Source organism: Triturus cristatus, chromosome 5_2 (assembly GCF_964204655.1).
Source record: "Triturus cristatus chromosome 5_2, aTriCri1.1, whole genome shotgun sequence".
NCBI classification, from domain to species: Eukaryota; Metazoa; Chordata; class Amphibia; order Caudata; family Salamandridae; genus Triturus; species Triturus cristatus.
The window spans coordinates 993,850,431-993,874,952 of NC_140588.1; the positions used below are offsets into that span (position 1 = coordinate 993,850,431).

Below are 24,522 nucleotides of genomic sequence, written 5' to 3' on the forward strand. Positions count from 1 at the left end.
AAGGTTTCTAATACTTTCGGGTGAAGTTCAAGCTATATAACAAATCGAGACCTAAAAAGCTTTGGGAACTCCGAGGCGGACACTGTTCTGATACATTGTAGCAAAGATGGCGACTGTCATTCACAACCCGCTCAAGAGGTGAGTGCTGGGGGGCCTTGGCCGGGGGCGGATATAGTGCATTAGAGAACGCCCCCTGCACGGACGTTCTGGACGAGCATTGCACAGGGGTCGTGGCCGCTCTTCCTCCAGATCTCCTTGCTCGGAGCGGTCATTGTGTGCGTGGCGGGGACTTTGGGGGTCTCGGTATCCGTGCCTCCTCCATGGGTGTCTGCGAGGCCTCCTCGGCTTCTCAGCATCCTGCGCCTCTCCCCCCACATCACTCTGTGTTCGAGGTGTCTAACTCGGTCCTTGGTCCCTGCATGGGGGCCCCAGTGGTCCCTGCAGCTGTGCATCCCGTCCCTGCACTTATGCAACCCCGGCTCCCTGCTTCTCAGCATTCACACACTCTGCTTTCGAGCTGTTCAACTCGGTCCTTGCTCCCTGCATGGGGTGCCGACTGGTTCCTGCAGCACCCCTGCACTTTGCAAACACGCCCTCTGGACCTGTTTGCTTCCCCCTCCCACTGCCTTGGTTTCGAGGTGTCCCCACCGTCTCTTGGTCCTTGCATGGGGTGCCCACTGGTTCCTGCAGCATTGGCTGTGGGTGGGGGGGGTGGCTGGCTGTGGGTGGGGGGGGTGGCTGGCTGTGGGTGGGGGGGTGGCTGGCTGTGGGTGGGGGGGTGGCTGGCTGTGGGTGGGGGGGTGGCTGGCTGTGGGTGGGGGGGTGGCTGGCTGTGGGTGGGGGGGTGGCTGGCTGTGGGTGGGGGGTGGCTGGCTGTGGGTGGGGGGATGTGGGTGGGTGGCTGGCTGTGGGTGGGTGGCTGTGGGTGGGGGGGTGGCTGTGGGTGGGGGGGTGGCTGTGGGTGGGGGGGAGGCTGTGGGTGGGGGGGAGGCTGTGGGTGGGGGGGAGGCTGTGGGTGGGGGGGAGGCTGTGGGTGGGAGGGAGGCTGTGGGTGGGAGGGTGGGTGGGTGGGAGGGTGGGTGGGAGGCTCTGTGTGGGTGGGTGGGAGGGAGGCTCTGTGCGGGCGGGTGGGAGGCTCTGTGCGGGTGGGTGGGAGGCTCTGTGTGGGTGGGTGGGAGGCTCTGTGTGGGTGGGTGGGAGGCTCCGTGTGGGTGGGTGGGAGGCTCCGTGCGGGTGGGTGGGAGGCTCCGGGCGGGTGGGTGGGAGGCTCCGGGCGGGTGGGTGGGAGGCTCCGGGCGGGTGGGTGGGAGGCTCCGGGCGGGTGGGAGGCTGTGTGTGTGTGGGTGGGTGTAGGTTGCTCTGTGTGGGTGGCTCTATTTGTGTGTGGGTTGCTCTGTGTGTGGGTGCAAATGCAATAGGTCTCGCATTTGAGAGATTAAGCAATTGACATTGTAAAAAACAATGCTGTTTCTTTAAATGTTTAAAAAAAACACAAACAAAAATAATGTCATGCGCAATGCCAATAGCTCTAACTTTAACAATGCCGAGACCATTGCATTGTAAATGCTTGTTATTTACTGTTACAAATCGATAGAAAATGCACTCGTGTCATTTTGTAGCTGCGATCATTCGGGGTGCACACCTACAAAATGACATGCCTGCCATATTTTTGCCCACATGTAAAAAACTTTTTGTTAGCCATGCTCCACAGCCCTGATACTGTACAACAAGACTAAAACCAAGGGCCAAAGCCAATGGGTCCAAAAGGTTAGACCTATTGACTTTGTCAATGCTGTTGCTAGTGCTAGATTGCCTTGGTAAATAAGTTGTGCCCTAAAACACCACTGTCTTGTCCATCTCAGGATGTTAGCTGTAGGTAAAAATTTCAGTCACTGATCTCGCGAGAGGCTGTGCATTATACCATCAACATTCGGTTCTGATTCTCTCCCAAACCAACTTCAACATAACTTTTTAGTAGGAAGTCAGACTTTCTCTGTCAGATGCTTTTTCGTCGTCTAGCTCATGGAATAATAAAGGTATTTGCTTTGTCAACAATGTGAGTTGTTGTGGGGTTATCAAATATTTGGACTTCTCTTTTTAAACAGTATTGATCTTAGTGCATGATCTCTGGAAGTATAAGGGCTAGCCTCTATTCCGGCTATTTATGTGTATTTTACAACTTGCATCGAGAAGATGTGCCAGTAAGATTTGCATTGTTAGCTTTCCTTTATAGGTTTCAGGAGGGCTGTAATGCTAGCATCCAACATAGTGCGATTTGTTAATATAATTGTGGGGGCAGATTGGTGGTTTTATTTTTTTGCTGCAGTTTCATTTCTGCCGAGGCTCTAGGGTTTCCCATTGACCTGCAGTAATTGGTGGAAATGGCATGTCTAGGGGTTGCCGTTCATGTGAGTTGATTTACCTCTTAAACTGCAAAATCTTGCGTTAACGTATACAAGTATTGCTCCATTTTCTTTATCCGTAACACCAATGCGCCATTTGTATCTCACACCTGGAATTATTTGTTTCTGGGCTTGTGCAAATGACATTTACATGTTCCCATGTGCACTGCAGTTGCGGTTCAGAGATGTGGTTTTTTTTAGATTTATTCACTAGCAGTGTGGTTAATTTGCTCAATGAGACCATGTGCCTTTTTCTTTATGGCGTGCCTAGGCTTCTTAGTTCTGATTCAAAGTTGACCCCAGGGTTTATTTTATCTGCAGCTTCAAGGGCAATAACAATGCTAGGCTAGACGTCTCTTATGGCTCACTACAATGTGTTTCTTTTCCTAAATCCACTTACGCAGATGTTCAGCCTGTCTCCTTTCAAAAATCGGAAAGCGCCATATCATAATACAAATCTGGCTGCTCTCTGGATTTGTCCTCTGCCTGTTTTTAGTGAAGCTATTGAAACCATCAACCCTGTTACCTATCATATCATATTTTTAACACCTCTCTTGCTTTGGGGACGGTGGCAGTGCCCTGTGAACTGGCTGTTGGTATACCGCTAATTGAAAACAGCTGATACAAGCATTTTTCCAATTTCAGGCCTATCTGCTGGCTTACTCCTGCTCCCAAAATCTGAAAAATTAGTTAATAAGAAATTAATGGATTTTCTCAACGATTCTAATATCCTTCATCTTTGGCAATCTGGGATACGGCATAGGAGCTTCACAGAATTTGCAGTTCTGGAAGTATTTGAAACAAGAAGTCTTGTTGGGTAAGTCAAAATGCTGTGTTAATCCTTTTGGATTTGTTGGCAGTGTTGCACACTGTGCTGCTTCAGCATCCCTGTGAGATTGTGTCTAGGCCTGGTCGTGGCTCCAGTTTTTCTTTTCAAATAGGAAGCAGGTGGTGTCAGAGGAGAAATCTGATTCATGGAGTTTTTTAGGGTTCATCGCCCAGTCTGACATGATTGAATATTTACTGGTCTCCGTGATTGACTCTTTTGGCATTTCCATCACCTCCAATGCGGATGATATGCAATTGATCTCGTCTTTCAACAAGTACTCTTTTGGGTCTGAGCTAAATTTTAAGAACTGCTTCATCTGTTTTCATCTCCTGGATGGAACATAACTATCTCAAGTGCAACGCGGATAAAGCCAAGATTCTTCTATTTAGGGTTAAAAAGGTTTTCCTCCTGGTATTGGTGGCCTCCCAATCTTATTCCCCTACCACCTCCATTGTGACTGGCCAGGAATTTAGGAGTAAAATTTCATGGTGCTCTGTCTTTCCGACCCCAAGTTCTGTCAGTGTCTTGCACTTGTTTTTCTGTGATTAAATATCTATAAAAAAAAAAAGTCACAGCAAGGAAAACAGTAGCCCATGTGCTTATTACTCCCAGACTGGGCTACTGCAATAGCAGCGGTAAGGTTAGTCTTTAAACTTCCCTGCAACCGCTCCGGTTCTCAGGGGCTTAGGAACGTTTGCTGGCTACCAGCCCACAAACTACCAGTCCACAAGATCTGTTTAAATCTGACTTTGGTGTTTAGAGCTTTCTACTCTACAGTCCTGAAGTACCTCTCGGATCGTTTTATTCCACTACAGGACCAAAGGGACTCTCAGATCTTCTACCACCAACTAGTTATGAATCTTTAATTTCAGGCTTAAAATGTGAGGTGGGATGTCTTTTACCTCGTTGGGTTCCAAGGTGTGGAATTGGCTCTCCTGCTGTTTTTAGTTCGTGTTAAACTCCTAAAAACCTGGCTCTTTTCGGCATCTGACAAGTTCTGTAGAAAGTTGATTTAATCATCTCTTGTTTTGTTCCCTTTTGAGGCCTTTCTACAGGTGTTGCTGTTAGTGAGTGGTTATGTGTCTGAAATAGCGCCAGGATGGTCAGCTTTGAGTGATAGTGCGTTTTTACCATGTAACCCGTCCATTAATTCAAAAAGCTCCCTCACCACCACCATATGTGTTTCCTAAAATGTTTGTCTTGTGCTCGCCGAATTGACTAACTCTATTAAATTATGTGATGGAAGAATTACGGCATTTTCTTTAGAGTTATCATACCAATATCTTGATACATTTATGCCATGTCTAGGGACATCATGTAGTGGGAGGGACTTCGCTACCCATTTTAAAACTGTTTCCAGTGCAGTTATGTTCCCTAACTTAAAACATCAACATTTTAAGGCCTTTGATGATTGAATAAATGTAATATCTGTTGCAACTCAATTTTTTGATTACTATACTTAAATTTCCCTTAATCCGGCTCTTACCAGCCTACCAATAATGTACCCTGCCACCACCTTCAATCCTCAAACTGAAGAAATAAACTCAAACAAAACCAAGATATTAATAAGCATGCAAGAGGCATTCGGTCCATAGGTATAAACTCCAGTCATACAGCCTGTTCGAAGGCTGTGGTGCCTTCAACCCTTTCTTGGGGCTCTTAGTGTTGTTGGTAGAGCTTTTTGTCAGAAAGTTTAGGTTCACAATGTAAAACACTCCTTTTTTGAGTCCAGCAGTGTGCTTGTGACCCCACCGCTATTGGTCTGAGCCCTGTGAGCTATCTTCCCTCATTAGTTGTGCGTTCAGTTTGCATCACTGCTATTGTTTACATATTCTGTTCATTTTAAGTTCATTAAAATATGTTTCTACCTTGTTGCTTTTTTACTTCATGCCTTCATTCTGATGTTTCCTGTTCGTTGTGTACACCCAACACCTTAAGATCTCTGTACAGAACATTGCATCACAGTGCCCTATCCGGTTACAACCCACCTGCTCTCTTCTATTACTTGTGGACTTAATACTTATCTTTGACCCTGTAAAGCCCTCCACTACCCTTTGCATATATGCACACATGGACACACACACTCTTCTACCTTTGTTACCTGGTGATTGATGTCTTCCATAGAAACTGCATCCTACTTGGAAACATCCAATAGGAGATTCACATGGTTGCTGTTGAAGTTGTGTGGTCCGTGAATTGTTCTCCTTGTGAATTCTCCTGCTGAAAGTGTCATTTAAACTACACTATCTCTAGAAATTTACATTTTGTCTTCTTGGGTGCACTTGCTGTACTCCTTCCATGTGAACTATTTGAGATTCTGGGTATGCTCCAACAGTGGTTTAACACCAACCGAAAGATGGCCAGTTAACCTTTGCAAAGAGCCTTCCCCCGCGTGTGAACCCACGTCACTACATTTTTAGTAACCTTTGCCTCGTTTGAGCTGGATTATGACGTAGATGATGGATTATGTAGCAAATCCATAATTATGGGGAAAGATGTGGCTGTGGAATCTCATGATTCCTGTGGCCCTTCATATAGCCCCTCTTCTGTTTTCTTGATTGGTAGTTGCCAATTGTTGGGTTTCCCTTCGATCCTGAGCTCTCCAGCATACTTGCTAAACATCTTGATTGAAACTGTAATTGTCTTGGAGAGGCTTTTACATCTTTTGACAAACTCTGTATGAAGATCAGCTTGCCGCTCTTTGCAGAGCTCTTATAATAGGCTGCTTCCTTTCATCAAACTTTTTTTAGGTCTCGCTGAGTCAGCGCGCATGCGCTGCTCGGAGAGACATTTTCTAGGTGAGTTTTCAAAGTGCTGCTGGCTGGCCTAGCGCTTGTGTTCACGTGAGCATGCACGTGCGAACCGCCTTCCAGCAGTACATAGAAAATTCACCTACTAAAGCATTTCTTTACTTTAGGTGTAATCGCGGCACCCGCGCTTTACTTTTAATGTTATAAGTAAAGCGCGGGTGCCGATTATACCAAAAGTAAAGAAATAGATGTTTTTTTCTATTTCTTTATTTTTTATATAATCGCGGCGCCCTCGCTTTACTTTTAACATTAAAAGTAAAGCGTCGGTGCCGCGATGCTTGTTTTATGTGACCTTGGTAACAGCAGATATGTGAACAAAAGGCAAAGGGAGACATGTATAATCTTCGCCTCTGTGCTATTAATAGAACCAAAACGTTCCTTCTCTAAAGCTAGAAAATTTCACTTTCATATTTTGATTTTTAAATATCTGTCTGTTTATTTGATTAATAGGACCACTCTTGCAAACAATAAAAGAAAAAAATGAATTACATAACTTCATAATGCAAACATTTCTACAACTATCCACTCTAAAAATACAAGTACACGTTTAGACATGTTGCTCGCGCGGCTAAGGCTTGCATTCACAGATCGCCCACTGAGTGCGTAGTACAAAGGTAAATAAAACTTCCCTCTCAGTAAAAGTCTGGTGCACACTGTCACTGAAGTGTGAGCGTTCGTTCAGCTCGGCGTGTCGCTGCTTTCGTCTGCATACCGAGCAGGGGTATGACTGAGCAATCCGTGAGTGAGAGGGGGCGGAGCCAAACTAGAAACTCAATGAGTGGCCGCTAGCCGCCCTGCGCTCATGCGTTTCTTCGGTGTTTTGCCGGAACTACTTACTTGAGATCTGCAGCAGGACCGCATGTTATCATTGGCTGATATAACGTACAGGTTTTCATTCGGTAATGCGGAAATAAAATAAATCAAACTGTAGGAGTTAAGTACTGAGGTAAGTTCCTTTTTTGGTGTAACCATTCATTCAATTGTGTATTTATTTCTCATTCTTAAACCCCTCTGTCGTTTACTCTTGTCAACTCACCCTTTTATAAATCTAATTTTTTCTAGTAATCTTATTCATTTACACTGTTTATTCGCCCTGCTATATACCCTTTGTACTGGTACGCAATATTTCTCTATTTATCCACCAGAAGTCCACACATGCCAATATATTAGAGGCAAGTGGGAAATTTAAAAAAAATAATACTCGGGAGAATGTTTCATTGACTTCTATTGAAGGACGAGCAATTTCAAGCTAGAGACAGCCAAAATAAAGCCATTTTAAGCGTCAAAAATCGGGAGTCTTCTGCCTGAATCTGGTTTATTACCATGTATCGAAGTCTCAAGTTTTCCAGGTCCGTGCACGAGTAAACCCCCCCCCCCCCCCCCCCCTGTCCAGTTTTTTGCTCTGCATTCTGCGATTTGCCTTGATGTTATAACGGTGCTACATAGGACTACCAGTAAAAGGCAAGATACTGAAGCATGAACCTGGGAAACTTGCCAGCACTGCTTTAACTAGGAAGCTTTCTCAAAAGGAGTTATCTTTGTAATAAAAGGCGTGGCTTAAAACGTGAACTAGAAGCCTCTGCTTACTACAGTGCCATCTGACCCCATGCCCCTCTGAGTTTTGATATGTCATCCATCTTAATAAGACTCATCAACATAACCCCACTTTCTTCTGCAGTTTTGTACTCTTACTCATGCCGGTTTTCTTCCCGCATCATTCTGAAATCTTTCCCCTGCATATGTCACACATCTCTTTCCTCTTCATCTCTAGTTTTCTATTCTGACCTGGTGCATGTATTTAAATGCAGCATTTCTTTTCCTTTGATGCTATCAATTTATCAAAAGGAATGTAAACCTCCTTCATAAATTGCACATACCATGCTAATTACAAATGGGCGACCATTGCTTTGTGCACTCTGTAGAGGGGCGAAGGATTGGATGAGCATATAGTCTGAACTTGTATGACATACTGACAGGCACTATGAGATACTCACACTGCCTTCAGCCTCGCCTCCAGAGCTCTCAGTAAGGCCCCCTTCATGAACTTTCACCCGCAGCCTGAACTCACCCAGGCACGTAGAGGTGATTCCGTTCATAATATGCAACCCTACAAGAATGGCGTTGTCACATTAAAGGTTATTTTTAAAACATCTAGAAAAAGCAAATGCACAGGAAATCCATGATGAAGTAAAACGTAATAAATGTAATCTGGGACTGCATCACTGACATTAATTACTTTGAGGAGTTTTACAGTCATTGTTTTGAAATCAATGTTTTTGCCTGTATTGTTAAGGTAACGAATATAGGGCCCAGTAGGTGCCTGTTTCAAAGTCAATTTTTTTTTATTGCCGACATAAGACCTAGCAAGACCTGACCAACTCAAAGCCCTGCTTGTTTCCTATTTTCATTGATACCCTCAGATATAAATCCTCTTTATTTATCCACCACTCCTTATTTTGCGACCTAGCTAACTCTATATCATTCCCTTCACCTATCTTCCCCTAACTCAAACTCTCCATCGATCCAGACTATAATCCTCTTCGTTCAAGGACCCAGCTAATGATTTAACCATTTATTCACCAGACCATACCTTAATTTAACTTAACTCAAATCCCTCTCTTCCAGAAATTGACTTCAAAACTGCTGTACAAGACATTTTATTCCCACATCTGGATGGCAGTAGTGCCTTGCTCTGTGGCCTCCAAGACCCCACACTGGCACCCATGGGGCATTCTACACATCTCAACACTTCTCAATCCGCGCATGATGAAACAAGCATTGGCATAGCCAATAGGTCTCGCTTTTGGGGACATTATAAGTATTTAGTTTTGCAGCGCAATATCCTTGGTGCAATATCATCAGCTGTTGAATGGCTAAACCTTGTACCTTATAAGTGTTTAGTCATGCAACAGTTGATGTTGTTGCACCAAGGATATTGTGCTGGATAACTAAACACTTAAGGTCCCAAAGGCGAGACCTATTGGCTATGCCAATGCTCGTTTCTGCTTGCCATTGTTGGAGCACTGTGTTTGACAGTAGGTCATTGGGTTGTACAGCCAGATGTGCACCATAAGCTCCAATGTCCTTATGGTCCTTTTGTAGTTTGGCTTCGACTGTTGCGAATCGCTTGGGACATGGGTACATCCATCATTAGTTAAGTCATGGAAGGTCCCATCGATTGATGGGTTCTTTTTGTCATTTTAGTGCAGGCAGGTTGAGCTCCTCCTCTGACTGTACTTTGTCTCTTGGGCCTCACCACTTCAAATCTAGGACTTACCTTATGGCTCAAGCAGCCCCATGTCCCCCAAAAACACAATGTAGAACTTCCCCCTCTCCTGTTGTTGCACCCCGGTTGCTCTTCCTGACCATGACTAAGTCCTTGATTGATCACCTGGGCCTCTGTCTGAATCACTGCTTGCTGACAGTCTGTTTTATAATGGCACATAGGAAAACCATGGTCTTCTCATGCTACCTTCATATCTTTGTGCTCTTGGACTGTCTGGATTTCATGTCTGTTAACACGCTTCATAACAGGCCCATCATACCCGGTCTATATCTTTTGACCAGGAAGTACCCCAGTTTGTGTGGTGGTTAATACTATCTTTGAAGCCCCATCCAATATTTGGTTTGTCATCCTCTGTGACTTGGTACGGCAGCGTCCATAGTCATTTGATTCTCCTCACCTTTTTATTTGTGATTTTTGTTTTTTGTTGCTAGATCAGAGTGTTAATAAGATGCACCCACCATCCTGGCAATGAAGCCACACCAAACGCCCCAACTACTTTTTTCCTGCAACCCAATGTTTTCAGGCGTTCTATATTTAGTTGCTTAAGAAATCGATAAGCCTCACCTTTTTGGTCACTCCATACCATTGATCTACATTATCATCCTTCTCCGCCCACTTTCTGGGTAGATGTTTAGAGGTCCTGTTAGATAAAAATCCATCTTGTGTTTTGTATCCGTTTTCTGGCATTTGGGCCACTGTTTGCTTTTTTTTTTTGTTTGTTTATTTTCAGCTGCATTAACCTAATGTCCTAGCATTCTGTGGTGTCTCAGAATTACATTCATCATGTGTCCTTTGACAGGAAGATCCTGTTGAATTTCTAGAGTCCCACAATTGATTTTGATTCTCTAGATTTTGGAAATGGCACGTGGTATAAATGGAATTTCCTTTTAATGGTTTTGAAATGTCCTAACTTTTATTTTTGCGCGCATGCACATTTTCTGATGTGGTTAGGAGGAATTATGGTTGAGCCATACTAATATCCATATGCACATAAAACACCCACCAAAAACCAGACCTCCTTCTCCCATAGGACACAGCTGATAATGTGGTCAGTGGGTTATAGAGCTTTCTGAAGTTTATTAAATCATTTGTCAAGGTTTAGATGCTGTCAGTCCTTTATCCATTGATTGTGTTTATATTCTGTATATAATGTATTCTAAATTGTTAATGATTTCTGCTATTTGATGTACTCCTTTACTTTAGAAACGGCTCACTCTTGTTAGCCTCTTATCACCATGGAAAGTGGAGATTCTAAAGATAACGGTGGTTCAGAGCAGTCGGAAGGTCAACGGCAAAGTCAACTAGAGCGATTGAATCGAGAGGAAGCCTTCTATCAGTTTGTAAATAACCTCAATGAAGAGGACTATAGGCTTATGAGGGATAACAACTTGCTTGGTACTCCAGGTATGTTATAAAATTAAACGTAACATTCAATGTTATATGTGAATATTAATGTTGCTGTTTAATGCAAAATGGTTGGACAGTGAATGCACTCTAGAAGAAATGTACATCTTGTTCTCAATTACCTTGGGGTCTCTTGCAAATGTATGAGTTCTTATAGCTTGGAAAGACAAATAGAAAATGAAATCTGAAGTTTTTCATGTGTATTAGTTACATTTATATGCCCAGGATGAATTAATCTGTTTATCTGAGAAATTGTTTTACTTGTTTTTTAATCATTTTTTTCTACTGCAGCCCCAAAACCAGGGCATTGCGCAGGTTAGAAACTCATTGCGTCACATTTAACTACAGGAGTGGCATAATTTCCCACAATTTTCAGTCTAGCTGTTCAGTGGTTATTTCAGGTATGATGCAAATTAATTTCTCCTTAGGTTGCCTCATTAGTATCTCAATGTTGCTGGTGCAGCCACGATATTTAGAAGGTATTTGTAAATTGAGTTGCTTCTTTGTGGAGTTGATTGCTTGAGTTATTAGGCCTCAGACTGCTTGTTTAAAAAAACTGTTTTTCAATTTCGAGTCCCAGGTTACAGCCAGATAGTAAGCAAAGGTTGGTCGCACACTGCTCGTCACACCAGCAAGTTGCCCCAAGGGACTGTGGTAGATGTAGTGGCGACGGCGGGTACGCCTATGCCACGATGTATAAAGAACAGTATGTGTTGCGTTAGCCATCCCTGGACACGTGTTTCGAGGTAGTTGCCTCTCGTCAGCAGGGAGCAGGTCAGTGTAAAGGGGTGCCGCGTGGACTGCCAAAATGTAATTAAAACAGGTCCACTTTTACATACAGCCAGATAGTATTCATACTGTAGAAAACAATCAGAGATAAGCTCCATTCCACTCTTGCACTTACTGTGTCCAGTTTTCACACACCAAACTGCTGCCTTATTCCTGCATACATGTAAGTTTGGGCTTGAATTCTCTATAAAGTTTTGTAGTATGTTTGCTAACTGTATGATTCATTATGTTTGACTGCAGGAGGAACTTTTTTTCTCCCATCAGTATTGTTGAGTTCAGATAACTGGAAAATATTTTGAGCCATCTTGAACTTTGATTTTGTCTTGTATATTTTTATTTAGTGAGTTGCATCACAACCAGCCCTTAAGTAGTAGAACTCTGTAGAGCAAAGAAACGCGCTGTTCAATACTGAGACATGCACAGCAGTCTGTCTTGTTTATTTTGTCACTCAAAGATGCATTGTGTTGCAGGCACACTAGGTTTTTAATCTAATACTATCATTGTCTTTTAATATTGGCCTGAAAGTGGAACTGCCACCTTTCTTCACTTACTTCACATAGATCTACTGTCTGGTTCATCCTTTTTAAGATGAACCAGACAGTAGAGGCTAGCCTGTTGATCTGACTGTTGAATGAGAGTTTCTAACATTGGACACTGAACAAGCAGCTTCCAAACCACCAAGTGGGTAGGCCTCTTAGAGATACTATGCAATTTATATATATTTTTATTTCTAGCTGGAAAACGCAAATCGCAGGTAGCAGCAAATTCCCAAAATGGCCCATCATTGTAAGAGTGCATACAAATAACTTGGTTAAGAGACTGTAAACCACAATAGAAATGTATGTCCAGTCCACATAGAAGTGAGAAGACACAACGTTCTGTAAAACCTAGCTTCCTAACCCACAATGTAACCTGGAGATCTATTGAATCGCTGGTTTCCTTGCTTAGCCATTCTTCAGGCTTGTCTCTGACGAGAACTAGGAAGCAGAGTTGGAAAGAGGATTTAATCACTGAAGGCGTGGGACGTTTGAGTCACCAGTCCTAGGAGGCGCAGGCTCACAATCAACATTTGGACATAGATTCAGTCTCCCGTGCTGTCTGGTGTTGGCTTTCTTCAATTTCTACTCATTTTGGTTAATTGAGGCTATCTCCTCGCCGTATCTACGTTCACTAGCTGTCTAATAGAGCGTCAGGTAGAGCAGTTTTAAACTGCCAACTCTACTTTGCCATTTACACGAATGACAAAGTACTGACCTTCCTTTTTAATGTCGCCACAATGGGAGGCCGGTCAGCCATATGGCAGGCTGCTGTATATTTAAACAGTAGGACCTTCTATTGTTGGGTAACAGGAAAAATTCTAAAATTGACATATTTACTGTTGAAATTCTAGAAGCCCAATTGGCACGTACAGGCGTACGTGCTGACAACTCAGCTGTGTTAACTTCTAAATGGTACTACTAATGTTGGTACTTAAAGGTATCAAAAGAATCGTTGCGCTAAACCAACTTGATGCGCAAGTCAAATAAAATTTTACTCTAGAGTAAAAGGCAAGTTTTCCTGTTGCCATTCACAGATGCTGACCACCTGACTGCAGTCGGCCCTCCTGGGGAGACATGAATGGCTTTCGGGAAAGGCCACAATAGAGGCGTGCTGTTGGGAGAGGCATTTAACTCCCAGCGAGAGGAAGCCACACAGTGTGAGCCCAAAAGGCAAGCTCCAAAAGAGAAGCTGCCTTTGAAGTGCAAATGGTGGATACATATAAGAGGGGCAACTCTTTTGTTCTGGGAGAATGTTTGCTGTCATGGACCCAAAGGGGAAACTGTTCAAACCAGGTTTTCTGAGCGTGTAGCCCTCAGATAACCTTGCCTCTAGGGCGGGATGCCAAGTTCCACACATTGATAAAGGGGTCCTGCCATCTTGGGATTGGGAAGAGTATTAAACTCTGTCATAGTATCGTCTTGAGAGGTTTGGGATCTGTTATCCCATTGGCTAGTAGTTACAGCATCTCCCGAGGGCAAGTTGCAGTCATGAAAGTGGTGCCCAGACCTCCGATCATGTGTGCCTTCTAGCGTGGCAGGTTCAGGAACCATAGCGCAGTACTCCTTTGGACCAAAGAGCCCTGGACAGAACTCCACAAGTCCGTTGGCTGACTTCCTGTTGCACAAAAGCTAAAGAAACCACCTTGGCAGAGTTGGTGGCAAACTGCTTGTTCGCCACTGAATTCCGAAGCGCATCCCAGGAGACAGAACCCCGACACTCTAAAGTTGCACCCGAGTCTGCTGGACCCGGACTAGTCAGCAAAGTGCAATTTGGTCACCCAAGACTGACACTAATCGCAGTTAAAAGGGTGCTGCTGGTTTGCTGTAACCGGAGACCAGTGGACCAGTAGTAATTGATTTTTGGCTGGACTTAACCTTGACTTTGAGGTACATCGAAATCTGTGGAAATAGTTGTCCCACTGTGACCATGGGCTGGCCCCAGGAAGACCCCGTTGACTGGATCATTTTCCTGTTTCCTTTGCATCAGGACCACTGCATTTATGATTATGGTGATTCGTCCATGTAGCCTGGAACTGGACTGGAGACTGCTTTGACTGCAGGGTAATAGTCAACCTATGCCTTACTGGCTCCTTTGACTTGTTCCCTGTTGGAGTTTGTCGCCCTAAGCGGGCCACAGTACCCGAACACAACTTCATTAAGTTTTCAGAGTAACTGCAATACTTGCCAGTGCTTGTTAGTATTTAGAGTGAAAAGCAGTGATATACGTTTTGCTTACTTTGTCTTCACAACCCATCACTAGATTTGTAGTGATGATCGTTATCTACCTATGTACAACGCTAAGTTAGCATAACCGCGTTTAAATGTTAGAAAGCCATCTTGCTGCTTTTGCACACGACACTGTAGTCACATGTTATTAGAATTGAGAAATGCTTACTCGACTTTGCTTCACATGAGAACTGTCTGTTAACATCTTGAACAGTGAATAGCGACCTTGGTCTGCACACAGTGTAACAGAAACAGTCTGGATCGCTAGACGGTGCATGTTGTTGAGTTCAGGTTGATCGGCCCACTAGTTTAGCCATAACACGCACGCAGCTGCAAATACCTCAAAGTCGAATGCTTTTAATATTGCAGTGCTACATGTTTTCAACACATTCTGAAGAAGAGCGTTCCTAGGAGCAGAGCATAGCTGATCCTGTGATGTGACCTCTGAGCTGATCTATACGGTATGGGGTTCCCCATTCAAGCCTAGAGACCTTTTATTAGTCTAATAATACTATTAGTGTGTTAGAGAAAGGAAGGTGGCCTAGAGCCACTGTCATTTTATTATGATTGCTCCTTTCATTTTCTATGGTATTGTAACTATGCTGATGGTTTTGATTTTAATCGTTTGTCTGCTAATGTTAGCCAAACTGCTGCATATTAGGACACGAGGCTTATAAAATAAACTCTTTAAACTTTTCCCGTGTCTCTGTTTATTCTGTTGTGGACTGGTACGAGAATAATTACGAAAAGGTGTTTCTGATTCCCACCATTCCTGAGAAATATACTAAGTCGCTTGTTCTGGGTTGTCTATACATTGGGACCGCCGAGCTAAATCTCGGATAACGAATGGGACACTGATGCTGGCCGGATAGGGGTTCTGGGTTCTGAGGTGAGTTTTTGGTACACCGCAATTCACTGAGGGCCTGGGTTCCTGCGCATAAGCAGAATCCCTGCAACAGATTGTTAGTTATGGAATCTAAAAGTTCATAAAAATTTAATTGGTGTTGGATTTCCTTTTGTCTTGTGTACGTTTCTTCATTTGTTTTGGCACTTCTAAATGCTTTACAGTTCCTTTGTTAAAGCCTAACTCCTTGAAGCCACAGCTACGTATGCTTGAGCTAAGGTTTTCCAAAGAAGCCTGGCTGGATCCAAGACGGGGGTGTGAGTTTATTACACAGTGGGATAGCACAACCACACCACACCATATAACAAACCACATTTCCTCGCAGTATGGTCTCCATGTAGCGTGTTCACCTGTGAGAAGGCTTGGCTTCTTGAATTCTGCTTGTTGAATTTATTGGTTTCCAAAGTTAGTTCTGCACACTGACTAGATTCTCCGTTATGACTCCTAATATGATGGCTCAATGTAGATTCTCTAGTCCTAGAAAGTATATTGCTTTGCGTTTGATGTATAACCAAAGGGGACGATGAACGGAGTGTTGAACATTGCAAGCACTCACCCCCAGTCAACTGATCTGGGTTTAATCCATCATTCTTTAGCTCACTCCGCCACTCCTGTTCAGACCTGGCCATTGCGTTTGAGGTATGCCAGTTTAAATGTAATCCTTTCTTCTACAGGGAGCTTTATGCACAGTATCACTTTAAAAAAAAAAAAAAATTGCCAGAGAAGTTTTGCTCTTCCCTTGAAGTAATTATGGATGTAGACGTTTCGGCTTGATTTGAGTTTTCATAGTCTAGTTTCAATTCAACTAAGTCCTTTGCAACTTGGTGAAAATTGATCTGAAGAAAGGGTTTCAAGTTTTTGACTTTGGGCAAAGGGGCTCGGAGTTACTTGATCAATGCAATAAGCCATTGTTCGATCCAGGTCTGTCCACTAGCCTTACGATTTACCTTTATTGGTAACAAAGTAAAGAAATTATCTTTAGTTCATGAGGTCAGTTTTTGTAATGGTTTGTACCTGTTTGTCGGATAAGTCTATATTCTCCTATTACTGTATTTCATTTTTAGCTTGTGTCCAGGCTTTTTTATGATATGCCTTTTATTATGTTATGTTAGGCCGCACTTTTTAAGCGCACGGCTACCCCAGAAGGGTGTCCCGGCGCTTTGGCAAAGAGGCCCAGAGAAACAAGAAACCAAAGTTAGTAGATGGGCATCTTTGATTGCAATAATCGTCTTGTAGACCAGAGCCATCTGCCTAATTATGTATTGCCCACACTTTCTTGCTCAAGCAGGATTCTCAATGGCTTCATGCAGACAACAAAGAGCGCGTGGATCGATTTCCGTTTAACACTCCCATGTAACTGGCTCAAGGGTGTTTTAGTTTTAGTCATACTAATGTAATCAGTACTGTAAGTGTGGCCATTCCAACATAATGAATTGGTGCATGGTGTTACGCTGTTTTCTGCAAAAAATATTGATCAACAAAAGTCTTATTGTGGTTTTTAAAAGTAAAACACTTGCTATAGCTCTTATTCTTTTTTGTTCACTTAAGCTGCCTTTGTGCTATTGAGATGCATTAAACTGTTTGTCTAGTTAAGTGAATCTTTTATTCAATAACTTATGCAAAATATAATTATTTATTAGAATAAATGTAGAAGTAAGAAATGGGGTGATCTAAATATTGCCATGTACGTCTGTTTGTACATATGACCAGTATTCAAGACGTTTTACAGTTGACTGTAAAGCTTGATTAAAATTACATTTCTATTTGGGCTGTTGTATAATGCTTTAAAAATGTTTATTAAAGGTGAAATAACAGAAGAGGAGTTACTGAGGAGATTGCAGCGCGTCAAGGAAGGCCCTCCGCCACAAAACAGCGAAGAGAATCGAGGTATAAACTACTGTTTTCTCCAAATAAATATACAATTACCATTCCGTCCAAATCCAGAAAAGAACATGGTTTCTGGAGTGAAATGGATGTTTGGATAAATGGTGACTATGATGTATACGATCTTGGTGTGCACTAGAAGTGCAGGATTTTATTGTATAATGCATTGCATTATCCTTATGGTAACGGTTTCATTTCAATAAATCATTGCTGGATGGAGTGCATATATTCACCGAAGTCTAACCATCCATACTTCCTGACTCCATCAAATGGGCTTCTGTGAAAATTCCTGAAGTTGCATTTTTGCCTGCAATGTGGGAAGTAGATTGAAGAAAAGAACAGCATTTGATTGTTGCTACAGTTCCAAACAGAAGAGGAGTCTGGTAAATGTGGTGTATACGTTTTCCCCCCTTACAGCACCCTTATTACTTACAAATAAACTATTGCTGAAAAGCTCTATCAGAAATGTGAGTAGGTGTGATTTTAGCCATTTGGGCAAAATTTGGAATTTGGAGGGCCGTATCAATAAGTGTGTAATGAATGCAAGCTAACTAACCTCTGGGTGTTCAGTTATCAAAAATATTATTCTTATGGAGTCTATCCACTGCTGAAGTACAGACTTGCATCAGTTGGTTTTAGAACCTCCTGGAGTTCTAGGTAACAAAGATCAAATACTATTCATATCGGAATATTGAACCCTGATTACTGGAGGTGAGCTGTAAAGCCTTATCAAAGCAACAGCCATTTTACGGGCCATTCACACGCCTTTCATGCACGATGCCATTCATCCTTCCAGCCACCGGCCCCACACAATGCTCCAATCAATGTACTACTGACTTTCAAGGACCATTTGCATTCATGCACGACAAAGACTGCATTACCAATCGCACCACCTCTCTCCCAGTCATCGACCAACTTGCATACAAATGCATTCCTAGCAAACCTCTACACACAACACCAAATATGTTGTAGCTTCACGTTTACATGTGCAGAACGATAAGAAAGGTAATGGGGACCTGCCTGATACCTCAGCCACTGGATATGTGATCTGTTTGGTGCCCATTGACCTGGGTTGTGGCACCGGGGGGCCACATGGGAAGCCATGGCCTTAGAGATCATGTTAGGGCCTAACCCTGTCTCAGTCACGATTGAGCGGAGGAAGGCCCAGTTCACCCTACTGAGTGCTTTCTCCTGATCCAGTGACCGAAAGCATGCTGGGATTCGCTGGCGGTGTGCCACCCGGCGCACTTTGTCTGTGGGACCTGGGAGATAGCGGTCGAGTCCAGTAGCTAATATCTTGGTGAAAATGTTCACGTCGGTGTTTAATAAAGCCATGGGGCCGCTGAAGAGCATAATGTCGGTTCTTTGCCTGGTTTGGAGATAAGGGATATCTCCGCTGCTGCCATTGAGGGGGGTTAGGCCCTGTGTGTGTGTGTGTGTGTGTGTGTGTGTGTGTGTTGAACAGGTGGAGCAGTCCCCCACCCCCCTTATCAGTTCTGGAAGGAACGGTCTGTAAAAATTGATTCGTTTTTCAGAACAACCACAGTTTGCTGTAAGCGCACAAGTTTAATTCGAGTTATCTACAAAAGCCTTTGTATTAACCATTAGCTAGGTTTCGTAGCAGCATTCTGCCTGCTGTAAAGTGCTTCAATGTCTTGCCAGGGTAGAGCTATATATGTAAGTAATAATAATGCAATACCATACATGCCATAGATTTGCAACTGGAAATGGGAACTTTGAGGGGGAAAAGATTAGGATTTTTTTTTCACCATTGACGTGCACTGCAGTGAAGACAATTTTATGCCAGAGACCGCTAAAATGTAATAATAGTCCCTCGTTCGCAAACCAGGTGGTTGAAAAAGTAGCTCACATTTGCACATTGGGGCTGGTTTGTAGTTGGAGGGCACCCTGTATAGGTGTTTTTCAAGATATGGAATAATGCATGAACTTGTTCTTGCTGCCGTCAATGTTGTGTGAATATTAGGGTTATCTACAGTTTAAAAAAAAAAAAAAAAAAAAAAAAACGCCCAACAGGCTGGATCGCACCCACCATGGCAAACCAACTTTTCTGACCTTATAAAGAGAAATTTAGGACCCTTCCGACAGATGGACTGACTGCTACCGTCGTCGTCGTCCCCCCCCCCCCCCCCCCCATCCACCCCACAAAACTGTAGTGGCAGTTTGTTTTCCCCGGGGGCACAATATCACTCCCCTCCCCACCAACCCCGAGCCCCCCCCCCCCCCCGTTCCGACCGGGATTGCAAATATTCCTTAAAATAAATATCCCCACCCAAAAAAAGGCAAAAGCTAACTACTTGATGGCTGGTGGCTTCCTGATTGTGGGTCACAACGTGTCTGTGATCTATGAGCAGATATTAGTTTGTGAGAGGCCATGCTGGAAATAGGAGACACTTTTCTCTTGCAAGCGATACCTCCGTCAAACATGGGGATGCCGTCTGGGTCACAGGATCCCGACTAGATGTGAGGGAGCAACTTACCTGCACCTTCCTCGCCACTGTTAGTGTTTTTGAAGTGAGCACACCTTGCAGCACCCCAGTGTTACAGAGTAGAGGTGAGAGCTGAAATGGAAGGTATTTCGCTTTGGCCCGACTTGGCTGACCGCATTAGGATGGTAGTGCTAGCATCTGCCACTGGCAGACACCCACACTGTAGTGTTAATGTTCTTCTAACCCCTCTTAATAACATTGTGAAATCCAACATTCAAGCTCTCATGCTACAACTATGCTGATAATGCTCAAATCCTAAAACTGGAGCATCTTACAAAGTCAGGACACCTAGACTTTGCAAATGTCTAATGGGGTTTGAACAACACAATAGAAAATTCACTCAAAGCTTAACTCCTCGAAACTGAACTACCTGTGGATTTTGGTAAAATCATAGTCCTATGTTATCATGGCTTATTAAATGGGTCAGCCGCTGCGGAAATCAAGTAAAAAAATAAAAAAAAAGAACCTTAGCATGTGTGAAACATTCTATATGATGAATTCTTTCTGCTCTTTCCCAACCGTGGTCTTGCACATAAGATACTAGCCATTGGCCCAAGTGATATCCTGTCAAGACTAGTCAAGTTGACTGTACAGTGGACCTTCTATAAAATGTACTATACAGGGATCGAAAAATCATTAAAATGTTACTGGACCTGCATATATAGTAACTTTAATAATCTACTCAACCTAACTATAATGTTCTTGACCCGTGAACTGGTCTCGACACGATTGTCGCTATAAAATCCTCTTGACTTCAGTCACGGAAAGAAAAGTAAATGTAGGAAGACCAACTGACTTAACCTTGGTCTCTGAAAGCCGAGCAAATGTGACAAGATAAGATTTAAAGGCCACTTTTTTGCTGTTTTCCTTCGTGAGCAAGCAGAACACCTGTTGCCAAGTGGCCAGAAAAAGGAGAGTAGCCCCTAAAAATAGCTTGTCCTGATTAAAACTGTCTCGCCTTAGAGAATGGGTTTTCGTGCCCTTCTATAAAAGCTACTTAGCATCCAGTACTTTGTAGCCAGAAGACCTTAACTTACAGTCCAGCTCAACTCTTCACTGGTTATCAGAGCCAGTAAGAGAAACCTTCACACATGGGGGAGCTTGTGCACACACAGCCATCTAAAGGACATGGCCAACTTTAATAACCGTGTCTGAGTGAGTGGGTAGGTGGGGGAGGGGTGTTGCTGTGGGTGGATGTGAGTTTCTGTGGGGGTAGGTCTGTGATTGAGTGCGAGAATGTCTGTGGGCCCGTGGCTGTGTGGGTCTGTGATGGCTCCACATATCCCCGCACATGTGAATATAAAACAGCTGAAAGCCAATTTCTTGACCTTAATGGGTCCCTCGGCTGACCCTTAAGGGTACTTCTACCCTGACTAAGCACTCAAATTTTCAGGCCCTGGGACCTTGCCCAGATACCTAAAATGGGGGCCACAACTTTCCACTAAGGTTGTTGCCAGCCAATCACAGCATTTCTTTTGGCGTGTGGCTTAGTGGAGCTCCATGATGAATCTGCGTCCCAAGATATACAATTTTGTTTTTTCTTCAATAACCCTGCAAATACTAAACTGTTATATACCAAATCGCAACAAGCATTGGCATAGCCAATAGGTCTCGCCTTTGGGACCTTATAAGTGTTTAGCCATGCAACAGTTGATGTTGTTGCAGTAAGGATATTGTGCTGCAGAACTAAATACTTATAAGGTCCCAAAGGTGAGACCTATTGGCTATGCCAATGCTTGTTAGCTGATAGCGGCTAGGCAGAGCATGCGCATGTGGTATAAATGGCCGATCGTTGCCATAGTAACCAACGCCGTCACACACAAGGCTGCAGGAGACCTGGCACACCTAAACGGACTACAGAGTCAGACACCGAAGTAACCCCTATGATGATAGTGGTATTCAAGTGGGTACCCACTGGGTCTATGCCATAGGATGCAGACTCCGCATTTGAGGAGCACATGCGATGCCTTGTTAGCGACCTTACACGCAGCTTATCAATGGGCCAGACTCCCAAACAAGCACATTCAAACCAAGCTCAAACACAATCTAATTACACCGTTCCATCAAAAAATAATCTATTCATAATGACAAAATAAGGAAACGCGTCTCTCTGCACTCACCAAGAGATGTGAACTCTGAGGGCAACCATTAACGTCTGATTAACCAGCAGCGGCAGCATTAACGTGTAGTTGCCAGCAGGGCGGGAGAGAGCGAGAAAGTAAAAGTGTGAGAACGAGACAGAGGGGAGAGAGTGCGAGTGAGGGGGAGGGGGAGCGAGAGAGGGAGAGACGGAGGTAAGGGGACATGCATCCTAGTGGACAAGCATTGGAGTAGCACCATTACACGAGACCAACAGGCGGTGCCTGGTCATTAAGTTTGCTCAGTGTTGTAATGATAGGACCCTGACCGAGACTTGCTGACATGTTGTTGAGAGATTTAAATGCTAAATGAGAATTAAACAGATTGCTTATGACTTTTTTTTTTTTACCTAAGCCAGATTCTTTGAGCTTGTAGTACTCTAAGTAGGTTTGATAGGTACAACATGGGATAGCTATTAGTAAGGTGAGGGGTAACTGATGTGGGCTTCTTTCACGACTGTGCCTTGCATTTTCTCCATTTCCCATAAAATAATATATTTTATTGCAACTGGTTATATTCTGATTTGACTTTGAGCTTTAAATGTATCGATAGACAGATTTTTACAGGTTTTGCCATAATGGAGATGATACACTGCAAAACATGTAAAGCCATCCTGATATATTACTTTCTTTCTTATGCATCTTCGCTAACTGTGGAACTCATATTTGCTGTTAAAATGGATTTCCTCAAAAGGAATATATTATACATTTCCTACTTTATTGTCAGTACTACTGTTCAATGTGTTAAACGCTTGCCACTGGCATCTGCTGTGTTCTGCAGGTCAAATGCTTTACACCCACTAAAGCTAACACAGCCTTCCATCATTCAAAGGCCAGTAAACCGAGTACCAGTAGGTTGGGTAAAATCTACGTTATTTACACCACTAGAAATAAAGAAAACTGTGGTCTGAGGCATTGTAGATAACAAACTATTGTTATATATGCTTCTGCATGCCCCTGCAGCACTTCAATAACAATAGTTTTGGGTTGCGCTGTAGAAGATGCTAAAAATATACACGTAAATATATGGGTGAACTGATTTGCTGCCCAACTATTACAGCCGGTTTACATTTAAAATGGTTACAAGGAAGTTACTACCATCTACAGGATCCACTGTACCGTGATCTTTCCGCCTGCCCACACTCTCTGAGATGAACAGCTGAAAGTTTTCCAGTTAATGCCAGCCCTGAAAACGACTGCGCTATCCAATGAAACAAGATGGAGTCTAAAATACAGGTTGTTGGATGCATCTGGCCACTCGCTGGACTTATCAAGCTAACAAAACCTTTTAATTTACACTTCGGCTACAAATCTAGGTAAAACGAAACTTCGGAATAAAAGTACACAAGGAAGCAGGACAGCAAGAAATGGGATAAGAATGTGATAAGAATTGTATCCTGGTTCTAGTTTCGATAAAGTTGCGGAACTTGTAAACCGCGCATGCGCTGTGGACGGGGAGAGCACGGGGCGCAGCTCTAGGACCTCTCGACATCCTCAAGGCGCTACTATCCAGAGACGGGCAATTTAAAAACAAATGTTTACTCGCGTTGCCCACAACGCACGAACTGTGTGCTTCATGTAAATAAGGTAAAAACCGTAGTATTAACTCATCATATTATTAGCTTCAGCTGCCTATATGGAGGGTTCTTTGAAATTTCAACTTACTCATGCGCATCAAGTGTCATTTTTGTGCAGCCCATGAAGAAGGGGTTGGTACCCTGAAACGTGTTGGCACCCTCAATTGATGTAAAGCGGGAAGGAATGCTGAATAGAAACCCGGATGGGTTGAGCACTGTCGAGTGATTTCCAAATGCTGAGGGCATTCTTTGGTTCCGTGTGTGTCTGTGTGTCTGTGTGTGTGTGTGTGTGTGTGTGTGTGTGTGTGTGTGTGTGTGTGTGTGTATATATATATATATATATATATATATATATATATATATATATATATATATATATCTCCAAAAAACTTTGCCGCCACAATTTCCTGGAAGGACGAAGGCAGACCCAGGTATCGGTGCATTAAGATTTTGACAGATGCCCTGCACCACCGCCATTACGTGTTTCAGCCTCGCAGAGGCCTTGATCACATGATACGCCAATGGAGAGTTTTTTCAACTATTTAAAGTGCTGGTGCTCCAAACACGTGATAACACATCCATAGGTAATCGTAGACCTAGACAACCAATTAAAGACATTGTTGTCTGCATACTACTGCAGCAATATGTGCCAAAAATGCATTACAGTACTGTGAGGAGTATCCTAGTGCAAATAACGCAAAATCAATAAATATACATAATTAAATATCTAAAGAACTATAGCATAAATAAAATGATATAAATGCTAAAAACGGAGCTAATAATTCATATAAAACCAATACAAATGACCCAAAAATTAGCAAAATTGTGACTATATCTAGGTTGATGGAATATGTGCGGTGATACGAAGTTTATTGCTGGGGCGTAAGTTATCGTTGTCTCAGGTAACTAAAACTGCAGAATTTCACTGTCGGTCAGGGTTCTATCATAACAACACTGAGCAAACTTAATGACCAGGCTCCGCCTGTTGGTCTCGTGTAATGGTGCTACTCCAATGCTTGTCCACTAGGATGCATGTCCCCTTACCTCTGTCTCTCCCGCTCTCGCTCCCCCCTCTTTTTTTCTCCCCCTTCCTTCTCTGCCCCTGCTTTACAGATTGCTTCATCTTTCTGTGCCTAACTAGAATCACCTACTAAAATCCTAACAAATGTTCAAGCGTTCAAGAATCACAGGCACACTTTTTTGGGGGGGGGGAATTTCATCAAATGG

General features: G+C 43.3%; 1 protein-coding gene across 2 annotated transcripts in view; it reads left to right on the forward strand.

Moving 5' to 3' along the window:
• RLIM (ring finger protein, LIM domain interacting) overlaps nucleotides 1-24,522 on the forward strand; it is a 56,073-nt gene that overhangs the window by 26,101 nt on the left and 5,450 nt on the right. For both annotated transcript variants that reach the window (XM_085608250.1, XM_085608251.1), the window contains exons 2-3: nucleotides 10,531-10,731; nucleotides 16,993-17,076. In XM_085608250.1, the coding sequence (XP_085464376.1) occupies nucleotides 10,563-10,731; nucleotides 16,993-17,076 (253 nt within the window). In that variant the 5' untranslated portion in view covers nucleotides 10,531-10,562. The remainder of the gene's footprint in view (nucleotides 1-10,530; nucleotides 10,732-16,992; nucleotides 17,077-24,522) is intronic.